Source organism: Dipodomys merriami, unplaced genomic scaffold (assembly GCF_024711535.1).
Source record: "Dipodomys merriami isolate MVZ:Mamm:240054 unplaced genomic scaffold, mDipMer1.0.p SCAF_427, whole genome shotgun sequence".
In the NCBI taxonomy this organism is placed as follows: Eukaryota; Metazoa; Chordata; class Mammalia; order Rodentia; family Heteromyidae; genus Dipodomys; species Dipodomys merriami.
In genome coordinates this window covers 873,509-894,043 of record NW_027205904.1, presented here as the reverse complement: position 1 = coordinate 894,043, position 20,535 = coordinate 873,509, and the positions used below count along the sequence as shown (strand labels likewise).

The 20,535-nt window shown below is 54.7% G+C and overlaps 1 protein-coding gene across 2 annotated transcripts in view; it reads right to left on the bottom strand.

Annotated features, from left to right (window-relative positions):
* The window catches only part of LOC138807681 (voltage-dependent calcium channel subunit alpha-2/delta-2-like), a 90,719-nt gene that overhangs the window by 20,963 nt on the left and 49,221 nt on the right, over positions 1 to 20,535 (bottom strand). For both annotated transcript variants that reach the window (XM_069993462.1, XM_069993463.1), the window contains exons 4-5: positions 8,303 to 8,362; positions 1,181 to 1,225 (exon numbers count right to left, since the gene is read on the bottom strand). In XM_069993462.1, coding sequence (XP_069849563.1) covers positions 1,181 to 1,225; positions 8,303 to 8,362 — 105 coding nt within the window. The remainder of the gene's footprint in view (positions 1 to 1,180; positions 1,226 to 8,302; positions 8,363 to 20,535) is intronic.

The window sequence follows — 20,535 nt, the reverse complement described above, 5'->3', positions numbered from 1 at the left end:
GTGTGTGTGTGTGCATGCTATTATTTATACTGAGGCCTGGTTAGCCCAGAACAGGCTTGATTCACTGTCCTGACACTGCTTGGAGTGACTCTCCCTCACGAGGTGGTCCTGGGAGCCCAGCAGATGTTCAAGGGTCTGGAGGTAGTCAGTGATTTAGAGACAGGAATTGGGGTCCTGGATAGAGTTGGGGGCTGCTGGCAGCAGGAGCCCCTCCACACCACCTCCGAGCCCGGGAGGAGCGGGGAGGGGGGGCTTTGTGCAGTGGGCAACTGCAGTCTGCTGGTTTATATTTAATGTACTGATTGCTAAAATTATAGCCCGCTGCCGAGGGGGGTGAGGAATTAGATTCAGGGTCTAATTAAAGGCTCGTTCTTCATTTGAATTTCAGATTCCAGCTTTAATTTTAGCGACTTCTCTGGGAGCCGCAGAGCTCAGCCAAGGGGAAGCACACCTGCTTGAGCCCACCCCTCCTTCTTCTCGGCCCCCTACCCTGCTCTCCGGGTCCAACCTGGCACCATGGACCCTCAGCAGGAATTCCTTCCCACTTCCTGGTGTCACAATTCACTTCCTGACGGCCCCAGCAAAGCCCTAAATACCCGGAAGAGGTGGGCTGGATCCTGGGTCATCTGCACCAGTGAGCACAGGCCAGTCTGGGGACCCAGCACCACGGTGACCACCTCTGTTTCTAAAGAGGACATTGTTTTGAAGTCAGGCAGAGACTAAGTGACTCAGGGCAAAGTCTTGATAGTGGGGCCAGACCGTAGGTGCTGTGCATGCTGATGCTGGGTTCCCCTTATCCGAAGGGTGGAAATCCAGAGATGACTGGTACCCTCCCACCTACTTCCGGGGAGCCCTGTCCGCCATCTCTCTCCTCTGCTGTCATCGTGCTGGATGGAGTCCCTCTCCACGCTGGGGAATCTAAGGTAACCAGTCATGGGGTGTCCAAAATGTCCACTACCCTCGCCCGAGGGGTGAGGCCTAGCCCATTAGTGGCCACACACACAGTGGTGGAGGGGTCAGATAACTGAGGAAATCGTGGGAGAAAGCATGGTGGAGCTAAGCATGCTGAGCGGGAGTTGCAACACCTTTCCGGCTGAGACTGATCCTTTACGGCAGAGCCTAGAGGAGGGGGTGTGGCTTTGCAGCTTCCCACCCCTTAGAATACAGGTCAGCCACTCACCAGCTCCGCGTCAGCCTTGGCGTCATAGTACGTGATGTCTTCCTCCTGGTTGAGGAGAGAAAGGCCTCGGTAGTCACATCTCAGGGGCTCCTGAGTGCCATCCAGACCCCTTTAAGCCCAAGGTCTCAGTTCCTCCAGAGATCGATCATCCCCTCCCTGATCCAGAGCCCTAGAGAGAGGCTGTTTGAGTCAAAGCTCGGGTGTCCCTCCAGTCTCCCAGGTCCATCCTCAGGATCCCTCACAGGCTAGAGGAGGATGCAGTATCCTGGGCCCTGGCGATTCAGAGACCTAGACCCCCCGCTATAGTCTAGCTGAAAGGCAGAGTCGGGGCTCACCCGCCTGGCTGCTGAGATGCCAGCTGAAGCGGGATGGGGCGTGAGGAAGATAGAAAATCAGAGTGGAGCCCAGGCAAGAGCGAAATAATGACTCGACGCCGCATCTTCCAATTTCTTCTATTAAAAAGCCTGCTCATTACGGGCATGTACTTATTAATTATCTGTGATTTGTTGTGAAACGCGAGGGGGTTTACACAACAGGAACGGGAGAAAACAAAGCCCGGCAAAGCCCAGCTCCGCAGCCCGCCTCCTGGCCCTCACCCGTCTGCGTCTGCCCGCCTGGCCTGGCCTGGCCTGGCCTGTGCCGGCCCCCGCCTGCCGCCAGGGTTCTTGGCCATCTGCGCGTCATAATCGCTGGCCGCCCCGGGGACCCGTAACACAAACGGGCTAATTTCGTGTTTAATGATCTTTAATCAGAACTAAGCACAGCTGACAGAGGCTGCCAGAAGGTGAGTTTGGTGTCAGCAAGTGCCACCTGCTCTGCCCCGGTGGACTCTAGGGCCAGGGCTACTATCCAAGTCACACTCCCCAGGTGCACTTCAGCGCCCCCACACACACCCCTTTTTAAAATTTCTCTTGTTGGTCATGGTGGCTTGAACTCTGGGCCTGGGTCCTGCCCCCAAGCACTTCAGCTCAAGGCAAGCGCTCTACTGCTTGAGCCACAGCGCCACTTCTGGTTTTCTGGTGGTTGGAGATAAGAGTCTCATGGACTTTCATGCCCGGGCTGGCTTTGAACTGCCATCCTCAGATCTCAGCCTCCTGAGTGTAAGGTCTGCATAGGGACACTTCCCTACCCCTTGGCTCAGTTTCTGCCAGTATCTGTTACCTAGGTAACTGGCAAACCTGGAAGCAGTCACCTTCCCCTCCTGCTAAGGTCACATCCTGGGCCACCTCTGGTCACATGCCTCCTATCTGACCTTAGGAGGGTCCCAGACCTTGAGGTCACATTCAGATCCAGTGTGGCCACACCTCTTCCTATCCCTGGCCTAAGAAAGTCCTGGCCCAGGAATGGGTCGCCCTTTTCCTTTTCAGCCATGCCTCTCTACCATGCATGGTGGGGACAGGAGTTTGGTAAATAAACTTCTCCTGCCTGAATAGCGCGTGTTGTTCTCTTCACCAGCTACCTAATGAAACCTATTATACCTTACACTGAGTAGCTAGGATGACAGGTGTGAGCCACTGGCACCCGGCTCTGGGTGCCAAGTTTGTGGCCATGATTTAAGATGATCTGTTGAATGATGAGGGATGCAGCCAATTGTTACTGGGTCCCAGGTTGACTCCCACCAGGGTCTTTGGTGTTCAAACCATTGGCTGGATACGGTAGTGGAGTCTGAGCATTCTGTAACAGTGACTGCAAGACATGGCACCATGCTTGGACAGGTCCCAAACATAAGGCCAAAAATGACTCCAGAGTTGGAGAAGCCTACTTTTTTTGGGGGCGTGGGGTGGGGTAGGGTGGGTGGGTGGGTCTTGAACTCTGGGCTTGGGCACTGTCCCTGAACTTTTGCTCAAGGCTAGCACTCTACCACTTGCACCAAAACACCACTTCTGGCCTTTTCTGTAGATGTGGTACTGAGGAATGGAACCCAGGGCTTCGTGCATGCTAGGCGAGCACTCTACCACTAAGCTACCTTCCCAGCCTTCTGTCTGGCATTTCTGTGACCCAAACATACAGATGACACCAAGCCAGGGGCAGAGGAAGGCTGCAAACCCAGGCTCTGACCTGCCCTCCAAGTCATCTGCAACCTCATTCATACCCACAATCCACCCGCTCGCCCACCCATCCAGGAACACTGCAGACAAGATGGGCGGGCCAGGGTGGGGGCAGGGACTGGGCTTAGGCTCTGGGGTACTTGGCCTTTTCCCCGCGCCCGGCTCTGACCGCAGCACATAATGAAAGCTGACATTACATCAAACACAATAAGGAGTTTCGGTTGATGAAGATCATTCCTGAACACACAAACCCATTAAACCGAGGGGGAAAAAAAATATCAATTCAACACACTCGCAGGCGAAAAGAAAATGTGATTTGTTATCTAAAAGGGGGTTATAAACACGGCTCTGATGCTCTTTCCCTCCGTAATGAAAACAGGCGGGTGCTGTGGGAGGACTGCAGATTACAACCTGGGGCTTCGCTCACCCACTTCTTTTTTAGGTTAACGTTCTGCAAGGACGGGAAAGGGCACGGGAAGAGGCCGGTCAGTCTCCGGCCTCCAGGAGTCCTGGACTCCTAAGGTTGGACTTGTCTGCCACTCCCCCCCCCTCCCCCCGTCATCCTTGGGATGCTTGGGCACTTCACTCTGGCTCCTCTTCCCCTGTTCCAGTGGCCCTGTTTTCCTATTTGTCCTGCCCTTACATGGTCTCTATGGGAAATTGGGTCTTGGTAGCAGCGGGGACGAAGGGGAAACAATGCAGGTGACCACAGGTGAGACTCAGATCTGTATGCTTTCCCTGCCTCTTAGGGCTTGGATGCCTGTGGGCGGTACTACTCTGGCTTGGAAGATGATCGAGCCACACCCCTTCCTAAGGACACACAGGAGCCTGGGTCCGGAGGCAAGGTCTCCCCAGAAAAATGGGTCCTGAACACAGCTGTGATTGGAGCTGGGGGTGTGGCACAACAGAGCTGTTATAGTTGGGGTGGGAGGGTCCCCAGGAAAACCTTGGAGTCCATTTTGGCTGGCCCAGTGCTGGATTGTTCACATTAATGATGCTCTCTGGGTGAAGCAACAAGGAGGCAGGCCATCTAGCAAGTGCAGGGACTTTGGTGTGCTCTACCACTTGAACCACACCTCCATCTCCAGCTTTTGTGGCAGCTGATTGGAGGGAAGAGTCTCCAATAGGGCTTTTCTGCCCAATCTGGGTTTTGAACTGCAACCCTCCGATCTCATCCTCCTGTGCAGCGAGGATTAAAGGCATGAGCCACTAGTACCCGTCTAATTGTCTGAAGTTCACACTGACACCTCTTCTGTTTCCTGATATCTTGTGTGTGTGTGTGTGTGTGTGTGTGTGTGTGTGTGTGTGTGTGTGTGATTTTGCTTACATTCTGCACAATGTGGGGAATTCTTTCTCCCCCCCAAGTTCCCACATAGGACCCCCATGTATCTAGGTGACAAGTGGGGGGGGGCTAGATCTCTGAGTGAGCATAGGACAGATGCTCTGTAGCAGAAACCAAGTCCAAGAGAGGGCATGAGGGGTGTTAGCAAGCAGGAAACCATGTGAGCAAGAGCCCGGGGTGAGTGGGGGGCAGAACGGTTGTTATCCAAGTTCAGAGCACTGCAAGGTGGCTGCCAAGGCCGGCCAGAAGGGACTCCTGCCTGCCCAGCGGCCCTCAAGGCGGGCCCCAGACCGGCCACCCAGCCGTACTGGTGAGGCCATGTGGCCTTTCTGCCCTGGCCCACCGCCAGCTCAGCTCAGCCAAAAGGACTGGTTTCTGAGAGAGCCATCTGTCGCTGGCTTGGCAGAGAGGAAGTCGGCAGGCCCTATGGCCGGGTCAGACCCTCAGGCTGTCCAGCCAGCTCTCCTGCTTTGGCCCTATCATCTGGGTCTTCCTGCTACAGTCATCAGGGCAGAGCTACCTTCCCTAGTAGACTTCCAGGGGATGGTCTTGTTTCCTATGTAGGTCAATCATGGCTGGCACTGAGGTCCTAGGGCCGATGGCCTGTCCTCCTTCACCCACCTATGCCCCAGTTCAGCTCCTCCCGTGGAGTGGTTCAGGTGGCACGTAATGCTGGCAAAAAGCAGTACTGGCACCAGGCACGGCACAGCAGGTGGCCCGTCTTCATCTGCCCTGGGTATTACGGGCACCAGAGCACCTGCTGCCTGTCTGACGAGCCATGGAGGGGCTGCCCGCTAATTGAGATGATAGCATCCCTGATGTGAATGGGCCTGGGCCGTCCAGGGCTGCGGCTACAGGTTCTCTGCCCCTAATGTTCATTGCCAAGCACGGAGAGTCAGGGCCTAGGACTAGGAGAAGGAGGTTTTGTTGTTTTTTTTTTTTCTTTTTGGTGCTGATACTGGGACTTGAACTCAGGGCCTTGTGCTCTCACTTACCTTTTTCACTCAAGGTGGCATGCCACCACTAGAACCACACCTCCACTTCCAGCTTTTTGCTCACTAATTGGGAGTCTCTCACATTTGTCAGCTGGGGTGAGCTTCGAAACCTTGATTCAGCCTCTGGAGTAGCTGAGATTACAGGTGTGAACTACTAATAGCACTCAGCTAAAAGTTTTTTTTTGTTTTGAAATCCCCCATAGGGGCTCGATGGTAGAGTGCTTGCCTAGCATGTGTGAAGCCCTGGGTTCGATTCCTCAGTGCCACATACACAGAAAAAGCCAGGAGTGGCGCTGTGGCTCAAGCAGTAGAGCTCTAGCCTTGAGCAAAACGAAGTTCAGAGACAGTGCGTGGGCCCTGAGTTCTAGCCCCAGGACTGGCAAAAAAAAAAAAAAAATAACATAACATAAAATAAAATCCCTTCTACTCATTGCCCTTGATCACATCCCAACTCTGACCCTGAAGACGTTGGGATCCTCAGTCGCTGGATGGGATCAGTGCGGTGCTGTGTGGAAGAGGATAGCACCGCTGCCTCCCTCCTGCCTTCCTCGGAGGTCCACGTGCCAACCTACGGTGCGCTGCCTGTGTAGGGAGGGCCACGCCCTACCGACCGTGCACCCAATCCCACTCTGGTCCCATGGTCCAAGCAGCCCTCTGTGCCCCAAACTTTTGGTTGCCGCTCTTGCCCTCTTAGAGGTGAGATGATCATTCCTGGTCATTTCTGCCACGGGTGTATCAGTCTGGGCTCATGGCCTGGCATTGACTGGCACTGGGTCAGGCCTAATTGCTCCTGGTCTAGAGGAGCTATGAGTAGGGTAGACAGATGAGGTGCCAATGTGGGGAGTCTGTTGGCAGTGAAGGCCAATCCTAAAGTTTAGACCAAAAAAGGGAGTCCTCCCTTTGCTGGAATGGATACAGAATATTCTTGGGAGAAGGCTGGCTTGGGAAAGGGCCTGAGTCTGAGGCTGCAATTATGGCCAAAGCCAAGCGTCTCTCCCAAGTGAAGGGGAATGTGGCTCCTTGTCTGTCACCTTCTGAAGGTCATGGGAAGGAAGACACCAGCCCTTCCCAAGCCTCAGTCCCGGCCCCCGTTGGCATGGATGACCCCACCGACAGTTCCGCTCGCCAGCGATTCCTGGCAGCCTGGCCGGCGTGGGGGCTGATGGGCGCCATTAGCACTGATGGCTTACAGCCTGGGAGCCGGGACAGCAGTGTAGCTTCCTGTGACCCTGCAGTCAGGAGGAACTGAAGAAGGGGGGGCGGGGACTACAACCCCCCAATCTGAGAATCTCAGGCAGTGGGCCTGACAAACAGGCAGACACATGGAGGGATCAGGGCAGGGAGAATGGAGGAGGGTTAGGTACACAAGCTCAGAAGCTTAGATCATAGACGGGAACCTGTTGACATCTGTTAGCCAACTATGAATTTCTGGTAAGATCAGGAAACTCTACCCACTCCATGCCCGTCTCCTCAATGCAGTTGGAATAATGAATGACTCAACTTGCTTTTTTTTTGGCTGGTCGTGAGGCTTGACATAAGGAGCCCTATGAGAGCTGGCATGGTCCCCGAGTTCCATCATCTCTGGGACCTGCCTGGCTTCAACGGGACACTACTACAACAGGAAGGGTCAGGTATGTCCAGCCCTAGCCGGAAACTAGCTACCTGGCTTTCTCTTCCTTCATGTCCGTTCTGGACCCTCTACTTTTAGTACTTTGTACTCGGCTCCACGATTTCTGAGCCCTTTGGAGCTTTTCCTGTTGGAAGGAGAAGCTTTTGTAATTGTGGTCTGAGGGGGCCTCTTTAAGTGCAGGCTGCTGTTCAGTTCAGGGAAGAGAATATAGAACAACAACAACAAAAGCAAAAACACAACCTGTTCCTAAGGTCTCTCCTCCGGGTAACAGCATTGAAGTCTCGGTGTCCTGAGGTCAAGAGAGCTGCTTTGATTCAAAGAACTAGAGTGCCTTCTTTGGAGAAGGCTACTTTAGAGCAGCCTGTGCATTCACTGGACACCCAGTGATTCATGTGGAGTGATGGGGGTTCAGGGGGCTCCTATCTATAACTGCAGGTCCCAGTACTGCAAGAGAGCCAAGGATTTGTGTGTGTGAGACAGGGAGTTGGGGGAGGGGGAAAGAAGGAGAAGGAAAGGAGGGAGAGGGAGAGACAGACAGACAGACAGACAGTACTGGGGCTTGAACTCAGGACCTGAGCACTGTCCCTGAGCTTTTGCTTAAGGCTAGCAGCACTCTACCACTCGAGCCACAGCTCCACTTCTGGCTTTTTGGTGGTTAACTGGACCTAAGAGCCTCGCTGCCTGGGCTGGCTTTGAGCCACGACCTTCAGATCTCAGCCTCCTGAGTGGCTAGGATTAAGTGTGACCCGCAGGCTCCCGTGTCTGTTGAACACTGGAGAAAGGCTTCCGCTTGGGCTGGGAATGTGGCTCACTGGTAGAATGCTTGCCTTGCATACACGAGGCCCTGGATTCGATTCCTCAGCACCACATAAGCAGAAAAAGCCGGAAGTGGCGCTGTGGCTCAAGTAAAGCCTTGAGCTAAAGAGCTGAGGGAGAGCACCCAGAAAGACAGACAGAAAGACAGACAGACAGAAAGACAGACTTCCATTCTAGTCTAGGACCTCTTGTGTCCCTTGAGTGTGTTGTCCACACAGTGTGATTTCCTTCTCTCCCCCCTCTCCCTCTCCCCTGTCTCAGGGTGCGCTAGAAGGTGTTTCTGGTTCTTACCTTGATGTGGTCCTGCCAGCGGTGGGCTTTCTGGAAGTTCTCTGCAGCATCGGCCAGTCTCTGAGGGATAGAGCAAGAAGATCAGAAGATGAGGGAGGCTGCTGCCCCATGCGCACCTTCTTATTGCCAGTACTTCTTTATTTCCCTTGGGGCAGGCTGGTTCAAGGCCTCCCTTCCTCCATCCCACCCTACCCACAGACGGTTCCGTTTGCTGGGAGAATGTCTCCCTGATCCGAGAGAAAGCCTGCTCAGATAGCCCCAGTGGCTTCTCTGTGGAGCTCCCTACACTGCAGCCTCTCCTGCTGAAAGGATGGCTGGCGGGGTCGCCCTCTACAAATCAGTGTCATTCTCCCTGGCTGAGGGCAGATCCTCACAAATTACTGAGTCTCTCCCCAGAAGTGCCGCTAGCTCACCACTGCCCACTCAGGCCTGCTGTCTCCTAAGGGCTCCTGAGCTCTGTAGCCACATGAGCCTGGTCCATCTTTTTTCTTTGTTTCTTTTTGTTGGTCATGGGGCTTGAACTTGGGCCTGGGCGCTGTCCCTGAGCTCTTCAGCTCTAGGCGAGCGCTCTACCACTTGAGCCATGGCGTCACTTCCAGTTTTCTGGTGGCTCATTGGAGAAAGAATTAAAAAAAAAAAAAAAAAGGAGTCTCACAGACTCTCTTGTCCAAGCTGGCTTTGAACTACCATCCTGAGATCTCAGATCTGAGCCTCCTGAGTAGCTAGGATGACAGGTGACGGTGCCCAGTGAGCCCTGGCCATCTTTTGGCCCTGGTTTTAGTGGCCTCTACCACCAAAGCCTGTGGGCAGAGAACCCTTGAGAGCGCAGCTGTGTGCCCGTCTGTGCCACATCTGTCACTGGACCTGCTCAGGGCCAGACTGTGCTATGTGTGCAGATGTGGCAGACTCAGCCTCGCCGCTCACAGATCACAGCCTGCAGGGGGAAGGTATCACATAACTGAGCACAAACTCCAGGGCAGGAGCGGCTGAGATGTAAGAGTCTCAGTGCTGTGGGTATCGGGCACCTCAAACAGATTTGTGTACCTGTTCCTGTGCCTGCCACAGTACAATTAGATGAAGACACCCAAGCATGGAACGGAAAAGCAGCCAGACAAATCTGGGTCAGGCCAGAGCCTAGGCCTAGTCCTTAGCACCGTGTTTATGTCACTCGGCCCATAGCTCAGGTCCAGAGGTCCACTGTGCCCAGCCATCTTTCCCTCTGGCCTCCACGTGTACTGGACTGCCCTGCCACTGGGCCTCTAGCTTTACCCAGAAGGCCCCAGTCTCTCAGTATTCAGAGCACCTCGTCTCCATCTATCAGTCTAGGCCTCACGTGGCACGTAGGCCCCAGAGGAGAGGATCTGATATAACCCGACAGCTGCCGTCGCAGGGAAATGGAAGTCAGGACGTGGGAAACCACCTTTTCCTCCTTTGAAGCGAGGAACAGGGATGAGGAGCCGTGTCTGGGGGCAGAATGTCACCTCCAGCGGTCAGAAGGACTGCAGATGCCAAACTGATGCTAGTGGAAGGCTCCAAACTGGGCTGTGGCCTAAGGATTCGATCCCTTCTGCCTCTGCCTCCATTCCTGGAGAGGAGGCCAGCTCCTTCACCCCCTTGGGGCTCAACTGTGGTCCTGGGATTCACAGGCCCTGATCATTTAGCCAACAAGGCGGGGGAGCCCCAGAGAGGGGGGACCCCAGCCCTCAGCCTCAAGCTCATGGAGCCCCGTGTGGGGCTCAAAGGGCTGGGTCAGCCTGCTGACTCGTGAATGACGGAGTTGCAACAGCCACAGAGAAAGGATTACTTTTAATCCTCGGTCACGATCGAGCCGTTATTATTTTTTCAGTGCTACAGATCGATCGGTCAGTCCCTGGGCACTGGACGTGTGAAAACTGCTAAACGGGCGTGTCTGATGATACAGGAGGAGGGGCCAGGCGGTGGGCTGGGAGTGGAATGGGTAGGCCGTGGCCACACAAGGTTCCAATAGTCCCGAGAGCGAGAGGGCGAGAAACCCGGATATTCACGGACAAACGCAAGGATTCCCGTGTGAATCGGTTTGGGCTGGGGTTCAAAATGCCCCAACTCCAGCAGCTGCCCCCGGGCGACCCGTGCGGTGGGCTTCTCTTTCCCCTGTCTAGGACTTTTATCCATTCCTGCTGTCTGGTTAGCCTTATTGGAGAGCTTCCGTTCATCTTTTTCCTGCCTATAGACTTCTCCCTTTTCTCTATGGAGCAGGGCAATGTCCTCAGACGGGGACCTGAAACGTAGCCTTGGTCGGAGTGCTCAGAGACTTGGTGTCCTGTATTCACATGGCCCCAGACGGCCAGGCCCGCTAAGGGATGGCTGGAGGCCATGTTCTCCCTGCTCTGAGGTGCATCTTCCTAGCATTTCTCTTCCAACTGCTTCTGGGTCCTTCCACTGGGACAGAGAAGATACGGGCCTGGTAACCAAGGGAGACTACTGGGATACCTAACAGAGTGGGGGGTCAAGCTACAGCCCCCGGTCCTCCAGCTACCAACCCCACGCACACGCTGCTCCTTCTCTACTCCCTCCAGCCCAGATCCTCTAGCCAGAAACATGATGGCTGCCCCTTAAAGGGTAAGGATCTCTGTATGCTGAGGCCCTTTGCTTGAGTGTTAGGGACTGGAACCCTCGGGGCGCCATCCTCTTAAAAGAGTCTCCCCCACCAGGCTGGATTCTCCTCCATTCTCCTTCACCTGAGAGCTGGTGGCCCTGGGCCTAGGGAGCTTCCGTACATCAAAAAGGACTCATGTGACTGTACGGCCCAGAGGCTGTACAGTTCTTCATCTTCTTCAGTTTTAGCTGCCCCTGCTGCCAAGAAGACGCGAGCAGCTCAGAATGAAAGGCCCTGAATTCACGGAGCGCAGGATGTTGAGATCTGAGGTATGGGAAGGGTGGGGGGCGTCAGTCGGGTGGAAGCTGTGATAGGGGTGGAGTTCCGAGGCGGAAGCCAGGGCCACTGAGCCCAGACCCACACTCACCCTATGCAAGGGCTTCGCCGATCGGCTGAAGGTGGACCGCGCATGTCTGAGAAGGGGATTCTTTGGCAGCTGAGCCAACTGAGGCTCAGAGCATTCATGCCACTGCCCCAGGATCCTGGTGAGGAAGTAGTAGAGGCCTCACCCTCAAGCCTAGAAGTGGTGGACAGTGATCCCGGGGATGGAGCCAGGTGGGGTCTGGCTGGATGAGATCGGCTCCTCTCTAACCTCCCAAGTGGTTCCCTTGCCTTTCACTCAATAGAAAGGATTGGTAATGAGCCAACCCCACAAATCCAGATGTCATTGGTCATTGGGTCCGGTCCCTAGCCGGGCACCCTCACGTTGCCACCTTCCCTCCCTCCCTCCCCGTGGGCCCTGTATCGGTTCCGTATCACGCGCCGATAACTACTAAATACAGATTTCCAATTTCCAGAGCTGTTATGGTCTAATGAGTAAATAATATACATATTCAAACCAGTCTAAAAACATATCTGCATAATTAAAATATCTGCATAATAATGAAGCGAGATGTGGCTCGGCATAAGGAAGGAGTTGGAGTCCCAGGGCTGACAATAGAAGTGCAGGCAGGGTTGGAGGTCTCGGCCCTGTGGGTCTCTTCTTCTGGCCGTGTGGGTCTTGGGTAGGCATCGGTGTGTCCACCCGCCACCTGCTCCAAGCAGGTACACCCACAGACAAGGAGCAGGAGGATTACAGCAGGGCCTTGTCCCTGAAAGACTAGTACCTGCTGCATGACCTATGCTTGTCTCCGTGGCTCTGACCTCTGACTCCTAGCATCGACAGTCCTTGATGTGCGAGCTCTATGGGTATGACCTCATTTGACTGTGAGCCCCACAGGTCTCCTCCCAATTCCCCACGTTGCTGAGTTCTGAGGGATGAGACAGAAGGCCCCCACGGCCAGAGAAACTTGTCCAAGACCCAAGGTGTGACAGGGACATGTGGTGTCTGTATCTTTCCCCTCCCTCCCTCTCCCTTCCTTCTTTATTGATTTTGAACTCAAGGCCTGGAACTTGCAGGGCAGATGCTCTACCACTTCAGTCAGGCCCTCGGCCTATGTGGCCTTTTAGTGTGGTCTTTTTTGTTGGTGGTGGTGGTGGGGCCTGAACTCTGGGCCTGGGCGCTGTCCCTGAGCTCTTCAGCTCAAGGCTAATGCCCTACCACTTGAGCCACAGTGCCACTTCTGGCTTTTTTCTGCTTATGTGGGGTGGAGGAATTGAACCCAGGGCCTCATGCATGCAAGGCAAGCACTCTATCACTGAGCCACTTTCCTAGCCCTTTTAGTGGTTTTTAAAGTAGAATCTTATGCTGTTTGCCCAGGCTGGCTTCAGACTGCATATGATCCTCCTACTTCTACCTCCTGTTTAACAAGTGCAGGCCACCATGCCTGGCTTGTCTTTTTTTGACTTGAACACTTGGCCTGGCATTGTCCCTCAGCTCAAGGCTGGCACTCTACTGCTTGAGCCACGGTGCCAGTTCTGGTTTTCTAAGTGGTTTACTGGAGGTAAGAGTCTTGAGGACTTTCTGTGATCCTCAGATCTCAGCCTCCTGAGAAGCTAGGATGACAGGTGTGAGCCACACTGGCGGCTGGCCTGGCTTGTCTTTGAGATAGGATCTCATTATTATTACTATTATTATTATTGGCATGGGCTAGCCTCCAACTGCGATTTTCCTATCTCTGCCTTCCAAGCAGCTTGGAAGTTTGCTTTTCTGAGGGGTCAAAGCGGTCACTGAGCCTTGTCCAACCTATATGGCCCTTTCCTTCACACCTTGCTGCTATGTCTGTACTCGACACATCTAGCTCCTAGCTCAGGATTCATCTCCATAGACTACCCTTTTTTATAACTGCTTCTATCTTAAAGATAAAACCACCACCACCACCACCACCACCACCACCACCACCACGCGACACAAACCCCTCAGGCTCAAATTCCAGCATCCCTAAACCATCGGGAAATACAAAATATCCTCTACCCTCATGTGGAGGGGTGGAGGGGGTAGAATGGCCTTGCTGTTGCTAGCAACCATCAGACCGGCTCCCTGACCTTTTCTGTCACAGGCCGGCTTGCCCTCCTCCAGTTAAAAAAAAAAAAATTTAGCAAAATGGATTTCCTCTCTTTAAAAAAAAGAAAGGTCAGAATACGTGTAACGGAAAAAATGCATTGGATTTGTCTCCCTCGGGGGAGGAGGTGGGAGGGGGTGGGGGGATAGACCACCGCTCCACTCCTGGGCCTCATCTTTCATTCCCTGTAGGCAACACTGACTTGGTTACTGATTCCGTATCCTTTGGTGTTACTTGGAAGGGAAAACCCATGTTTTTATTTCCCAGGAAAAACAGGAAGAAGTGAGAAGTGGTCTCTCATGGAGACAGCCAGAGCTAGACCATGATCAATCGATCCATCAGTATAGACCACCTTGTGTCCTGGAGGTATGAATACCAGACCACACAGGATTTTCCAGAAACTTCTGCGTCTCCAAAGACAGGTGATATGTTGCATTTTACCAAAAAAAGACACTCACAAAAATTCACGCTCAAAAGCCGGGCGCTGGTGGCCCACACCTGTCATCCTAGCTACTCAGGAGGCTGAGATCTGAGGATCGTGGTTCAAAGCCAGCCAGGGCAGAAAAGTCTGTGAGACTCATCTCCAATAAACCACTAGAAAACCGGAAGTGGTGCTGTGGCTCAAGCGGTAGAGTGCTCACCTTGAGCTGAAGAGTACAGTGACAGCGCCCAAGCCCAGAGTTCAAAGCCCCACGACCGACCAAAAAAAAAAAAAATCCATAATCAACTTTATTTTCTCCTGTTGTTAATCTCAGGGCTCGAATTCGAATTCAGGGCCTAGGCGCTGAGCTTCTTTGGCTCAAGGCTTGCATGTGGAACCACGGCTCCACTTCTGGTCATTATCTGTCTCTTTCTTGGAGGTAGGAGTCTCATGGACTTTCCTGCCTGGGCTGGCTTCCCGTGGGAAGGGTTGATGTAACTCTCCTTCCTGTCCACAGAAGTGTTAACTGGGTACCTACCACGGCCTGACCTCCGCCAGGCATAAGTGGGTTGGTGAACGGTTCAGACACGGCCCCACTGGCCTGTGATTCACAACATTCAGTTCTGTATATCCTACCTAAATCCTTCCCACCACAATTCAGACCCACTGTCTGCGCAGACTGCACAGAATCTGCAGTAAGAACTGCTTGAGTGTGCAAATTCAGTGGCAGAATTAGGCTGCTAGGATGCCTCTCGGCGACGGAATGTGTTTGACCGGAAAGCCAAACCCGGGGCCCCTGACCCCGAGTAAAGACCTAGCCCACACCCGGCCGCCACGCTCACTTCACAGGATGTTATTTTTATACTTTTCCCTAAAACACAGCCCAAGCAGGCCCTTCTCGACTCTATTAACATTAGGAATCTAATCAGTAATCAGGCAGCTCATAATTTTCTGATTAGCTCTGATTAGGCCCAACCTCAGGAGAAGGAGTGGGATGGTGAAGAGGGAGGCGGGGCTGGAGGGCACCGGATGTGCCCAAGGGGCACCGGATGGGATGGGTGTGGAAGGCAGAGGGACAGAGGCTTGACCCTATCCACCCTATCGCTGTGTGTCCTGGGGAAGGGGTGTGGGATGGAGTCAGGAAGCAAAGGTAGCAGGAAAGTAGCCTTTAACCTTCATCGGAAAGTAGGTCAGGCCCCCCGTTTTTGGTACCATGGACAAAGACAAAGAGGGGCGGGCAGGACAGCCACAAGGGTCCAGTTGGGGCAGCGACCTGGGTTCCAAGGTCACAGGAATGATTCAGGGCACAGGGTTGAGCGATGGTCACAGAAACAGAGCAGATCTGTTCGGATGGATGGCGGTGACACGTGACCTTGGACACCGAGAACCGGGCCTGGGTCATGCTGGCTGAGCAGTCCGTCATAGACTTGATGAACATCACCTTCGGCACAGAGGCCCCAAGACTGAGACCCACTGGCCCCATCCCTGGGGGAGCCAAGGCTTAGAGAGACTGCCTTGGGGCAGACCCAGTCTGCACCTCTATGGGGTGTTCTTTCTTATGTAGACCCGGTGAAAGAGTGTCTTATTCTTTCTTTTCCCCCCTGGTCGTGAGGCCTGAACTCTGTCCCTCAGCTTTTCAGCTCAATGCTAGTGATCTGCCACTTGAGCCACAGCGCCACTTCCGGCCTTTTCTGCTTATGTGGTGCTGAGGAATCGAACCCAGAGCTGTATGTATATGAGGCAAGCGCTCTACCACTGAGCCACCTTCCCAGCCCAACACGCATCTTATTCTTGCAGTGCTGGGGGATCAAACCCAGGGCCTTGGGCTTGCTAGACAAGCACTCAACCACTGAGCTATAACCCCAGCCCTTGGAAGCCACATCTCGGAGCCCTATTCTGTTCAGGGTCACAGTGGCCCTGCCTGTCCCAGGTCTGGGATCACAGATTGTCACCTTCTGCAGGGTGCGACCATATGGGTGACCTCTGATGAGACACAGGAACGGTGCACAGCTCCTCTGTGCACCGTTAATGCCGTGCACATCGGCACGGAGGCAATCAGTCTGACTCTAAAAGCTGCCCCACCGGCCGCAGGCTGGCTCATTGTCTTTTCTGTCAATTTACATCTCATTACCCAGAAGGCTGTACTCACTGGAGGTTAAAAAAATAAAAGAACCAAGCAAGCCCTACTGCATGCCACCTGCGGTGAGGGCATAGGTCACAAACGGGTCAAGGCCGCTTGGTGGACAACCCCAAGTGGTACACTCCACAGGGAGCCCCGTCAGCTACCTACCACTACCATCACACCACCAGCAGCACCTCGCCACCACCAATGGAAACTACAACTCCCGTGATCGTCACGGCTTTATTTCACCCACACTGGAGCTGGTCTCTGACCAGCCTCCTTGTATAGCTATGCCAGGACACGGGGCCAGCCTGAGATGATGTCATGGTTTCTCCAAGTAGTCTCCAGATCTTTCCACTAAGGCTCTTGAGGTGCTGGGTGTGACTACCTGCTCCTCCTGGAGCCCAGCACTGGCTGGCCTAGGGACAAAGCTGGGAACCCAGGCAGAAGTGACAGGCAGACAAAAGCCTGGAAGTAGAGGGCAGGGGTGGGTGTGGCCTGGCTGCCAGGTGGCAACGCCCAGTGTAAAAGCCGCTTGGAACACGGGCTGCCTCCCGCCGCCACAATCAGCCTCGACACTTGGTTATTATGAGGAGTAGGGGCGGCCGGCAGGATGGCTGGAGCCGTGGCGACAACATTTAAGGCGTCTGTCAGAGCCGTGGGACACGGACTGCCGGGCGCTAATGGTTTCTGCACGTGGCTGCCAAGTGAGAGGAGGGCGGGCGCGCGGAGGCGGCCCGGCTCCTGCCTGGGCCTCGTGCCTACCTCATGCTGCGTGGCTGCTCCACGATGGGTGAGGCCCGCCCGGGCCTTACAGATGCCTAGCAACGGCCGCAGAACCACAGTGCCAATGGCAGAGGGCGGGGCGGCTTCAAGACACACGCCTGTCTATTAAGGGCACCTTGACTACCGCAGCCTCGGTTCAGGCCGTAGTCCCTCTCCAATGCTATAAGGACTCCCGATCCCAGCTGGCTCAGATTCTATCTCCTTGGGGAGCTGAGCTTTGTGAGGGAGACATCCTTTCAGAAAAGGAACCATACTGGACTCACGCCCATCCCGAATGGAGGGATCTCAGCTTTCCTGGCCTTCACTTTACTTCCTGTCAAATGGGAACATGGGAGTCTTCCACCCAGGGCTTTTGGTCCTGTCAATAAGAAAACTGGACTTCCAGGGAGGCGAGTGGAGCTCAGGCTGGTGAAGAAGGGAGGATTATTCAGGCAGGGACAGTGTGGGCCCGGGGGGAGGCACCAAATCAAGCTGCAGGGAAGGGCTGGGAAGTTTCCCAGGAGAGGTGCATCATGGCTGGGGATCTACAGTGGGGCTTCAGGTAATAGGTGATTCTAAAGAGATCCAGGTTAACTAGGAACTCCGGAGCACCTGTTGAACTTGGCACCAGTACCAGGTGACTGCACGAGAAATGCCACGGAGCTTGTTCTGGGCGCTGGTAATGCCAGCTAATCCCTTCACCCACACCTGCAGGGTGGGTCCCAAACCGAACCACGGTGCAAAGGAAGGATCAGGGCTCAGAACTGGTTTGCTCATTGATCACAACTTCCTGAGGGCAGGAGAGGGGGTTGTCTCTGACACTGTGTCAATTCTACTCCTCACCCTCACCCACATTCACTGTTGAGCCTGAAAGACACCCTGAGCCCTGTCTGAGGAGGAAGAGAGGCATGGGTGGGGGACATCGTGTGACCGAGAAGAGACCCCCAGGGAGCAGAAGGACACCTCAAAGGACTAGAGTTCTGCCTCAGAATCCCTGCATGACTATAGAGAACGCTATGGTGTGGGATAAATACAAAGGTGACCTTGAGGATTCCCCCTTCTTGCTTTTGCTGTCGACATCTGTGGTTGGTTCTAGGTGCTAGAGATGCAGGGTGAGTGAGTGAGCCTGCCTCTGGCCTAGAAGAATTCAAGTGTGTGTGTGTGGGGGGGCTTGTCTCCATGTTCCCCACCCCCTTCCACCCTGCCACTGTTCCATGCCCTTGTCTACAGCCCAGCCGACACCAGGCTAGACACCTGCTCAGACTGAGGAAACCTTGTGTACCAGTCCTAACCAGCTGTCTTTGGGATACAACTTGTCCCTAATAGCTCTCACAGTCATAGGGGGAAGGACAGTGCTACTGGTCCATTCCTTGGGAGAGAAGCTCAGACCTCTATAATGCGCGCGCAGAATCCACGATGCTACCAAGAAAAGGAACTGGGATCAGAACCAAGGCCTTTCAGATGGCCAAGTACAGGCCCTTGGCATCTCAGGGTGCAAAGGCTGAAGCGGTCCCTGTGGCCTCTACCTGTCTGTCACTCTTGGTAGACACAGATGCAGCTCTGGGGAGAAAGGACCTGTCCAGTGTCCATCCACTAGACTTCAGGTGCCAAGTTCTGCTCCTGGTAAAGGTGAGCAGGATCCAGGGTCCCCAGTCTGGGAGCCTTTCCCCCCGCCCCAACACCATCTTCTGGCAGGTGAGACTAGACCTTTTTTTTTTTTTTTTTGGTGCTGGTACTGGGCTTGAACTGAGGTCCCGTGCACTGTCCTTTGCCTTTGTTGCTCAAGGCTGACATTCTGCTTGAGTCACAGCTCCCCCGATGGCTTTTGGCTTGTTCACTGGAGGTATAAGAGCCTTCTGGGTTTTCCTGCCCCACCAGCTTGGAACTGAGACTGTCAGAGCTCAGCCTCCCGAGGGGCTGCAATGACGACAGCATGAGCCACTGGCGCTCGGCTAAGACTTTTATAGGGAGCCGGCTGAAATGTCTCATTGCCTCTGGTGAAAACACAGAACCCCAGGTCTGCCCTCTGCCTCCGGCTTTCGCTCAAGTCCACCTGTAGGCTCCGCTGGCCTGAGTGCCCGGTTTTCTCTCCAGCTGCTGATTTTCACTCTCTCGCCCTGTCCTCGTTATTCATCTTCCCTAGGAAGAGCTCTTCGGTATGTTGCCAAATGAATTGGGGGGGAGGATGGGGGGGGGACAAATCCAATTAAACTATCTCCTCCCACCGGCGGGTCGGGGTGGGTTGCCTGGCGAGGCTAGACTGAGGGAGGGGCCCCCGCTCCGAGCCGCCACCCCGACGTCAGGCAGGCCGGCATCTGGCAGGCACAGCCGTCTGCCTGGAAAATGAGCTGCTTCTTATTGAGATAATGAATCGCTCCATTTAGATCCAAATTAACCTCCCCCAATTACCCCATCCTCTACCGCATCTCACCAGATCGAAACCCCTCCGGCCCGCGGGGTCGAGTGCCCGGCCCTCCTTGAGGCCGGTCACGTGCTTCCCCTCCCTCCACCCGTCACATTTCCTTTGCTTTTTTTTTTTCTTCCTTTTTTTGCTTGGCGGGGGTGGGGGGTGGGGGGGAGTAGGGGTGGGGGGAGGGGAGCTCAATGCAGCTGCCGCTCTGAGGAGTGGGAATTTGTATTTTTTTTAGCTCGTTCTCTGAAATAAGGATGCGATATGGGATCAATTTTTGATGACAGCGAAGTAAAAGGGGAAAATAGTAGCAATTTTCTCTTCTGCACATGCCCTGTTTAATGGAAGGATGTCAAGGTAGAGTTTTATCCGGAGGAGAGAGGGCTTGGTTCCCGGGGACACACGGTCAATCGGAGATGCCTGGCACGTCTCTCAGCCTGGGGTGGGGGGCTGGGCACCTCCTTCTGTTCCCCCCTCCCAATGTCCCCCATCAGTGGGGGTTGGGGTGGGGTAGGAGGGCTGCCATGGCGTCAGACACGGGGAGGGGGGGGTTCGGTTTCCACCTCTCCCTACCTGGCGGTCGGGACAGACCGGCCTTGTTCTTGCCCTGCCGCAGTCTCAGTCTGAATCCGGATTCTCCAGCAGGGACCGTGGGGAATAGGTGTTAATTAGGGTTATCGGATCCCGTCCAGCCGCTACAGCCAGCCTTTGTGTGAAACCTAGAAAGCTGAGCTTCAGTCGGTCTGGAGTCGGCAGGGTGGAGGTTGAGGGGGGACTGAGGTGGTAGCGAGGGGGGCAGGGAACAGGGAGGGAATGGGGCTGAAGTCTGGACGGAAAGGAGGGCCGGTCTCTTGTCTGGAGACTTGGGATGGAGAGGTTGGGGGGGGTGACGGACAGGGCGTTCAGAGGATACCACCAGGGGGACCACCACATCCCGACTCCGCTTGGTCAGAGACTGTTTGTTGGAGTCAGATCTGGGCCAAGTAGATGGGAAGTTCCTCTGCTCTAAGATGCTACAACTGAGGTCCCGGCCTGGGAGGGGGGGAGGGTTCTGACTGCTACAAGACCCCTCCCCTCCAAACTGATTCACCCCGTAACAGCCCTGCTAGGCCTGAGCGGTGCCCTGGCCAGCCTTGGCCCGTCTCTCCCGAGGTATGGTTCCCTGCGGCCATCTGTCTCCCCAGGCCCCTGTCCCCTTGCGGTGGAGATCAGAAATAAGACGGAAGCAGCACACCTCAAGGCAGACACAGCACCACCACAGACATCCACCAGATGCACACAGCTACAAGGGGTGGCTAGTGACCCCCAAGCACGGTGCACAGGCGTGTCGGACCCCATCTGCACATGACTCACGGTTATGAAGACACCTAACCATGCACTGCACGTGTGGTGCCCCCGCCAGGGGTGCAGTCCTTTCAGTCGGCGACTTTGGCTTCACA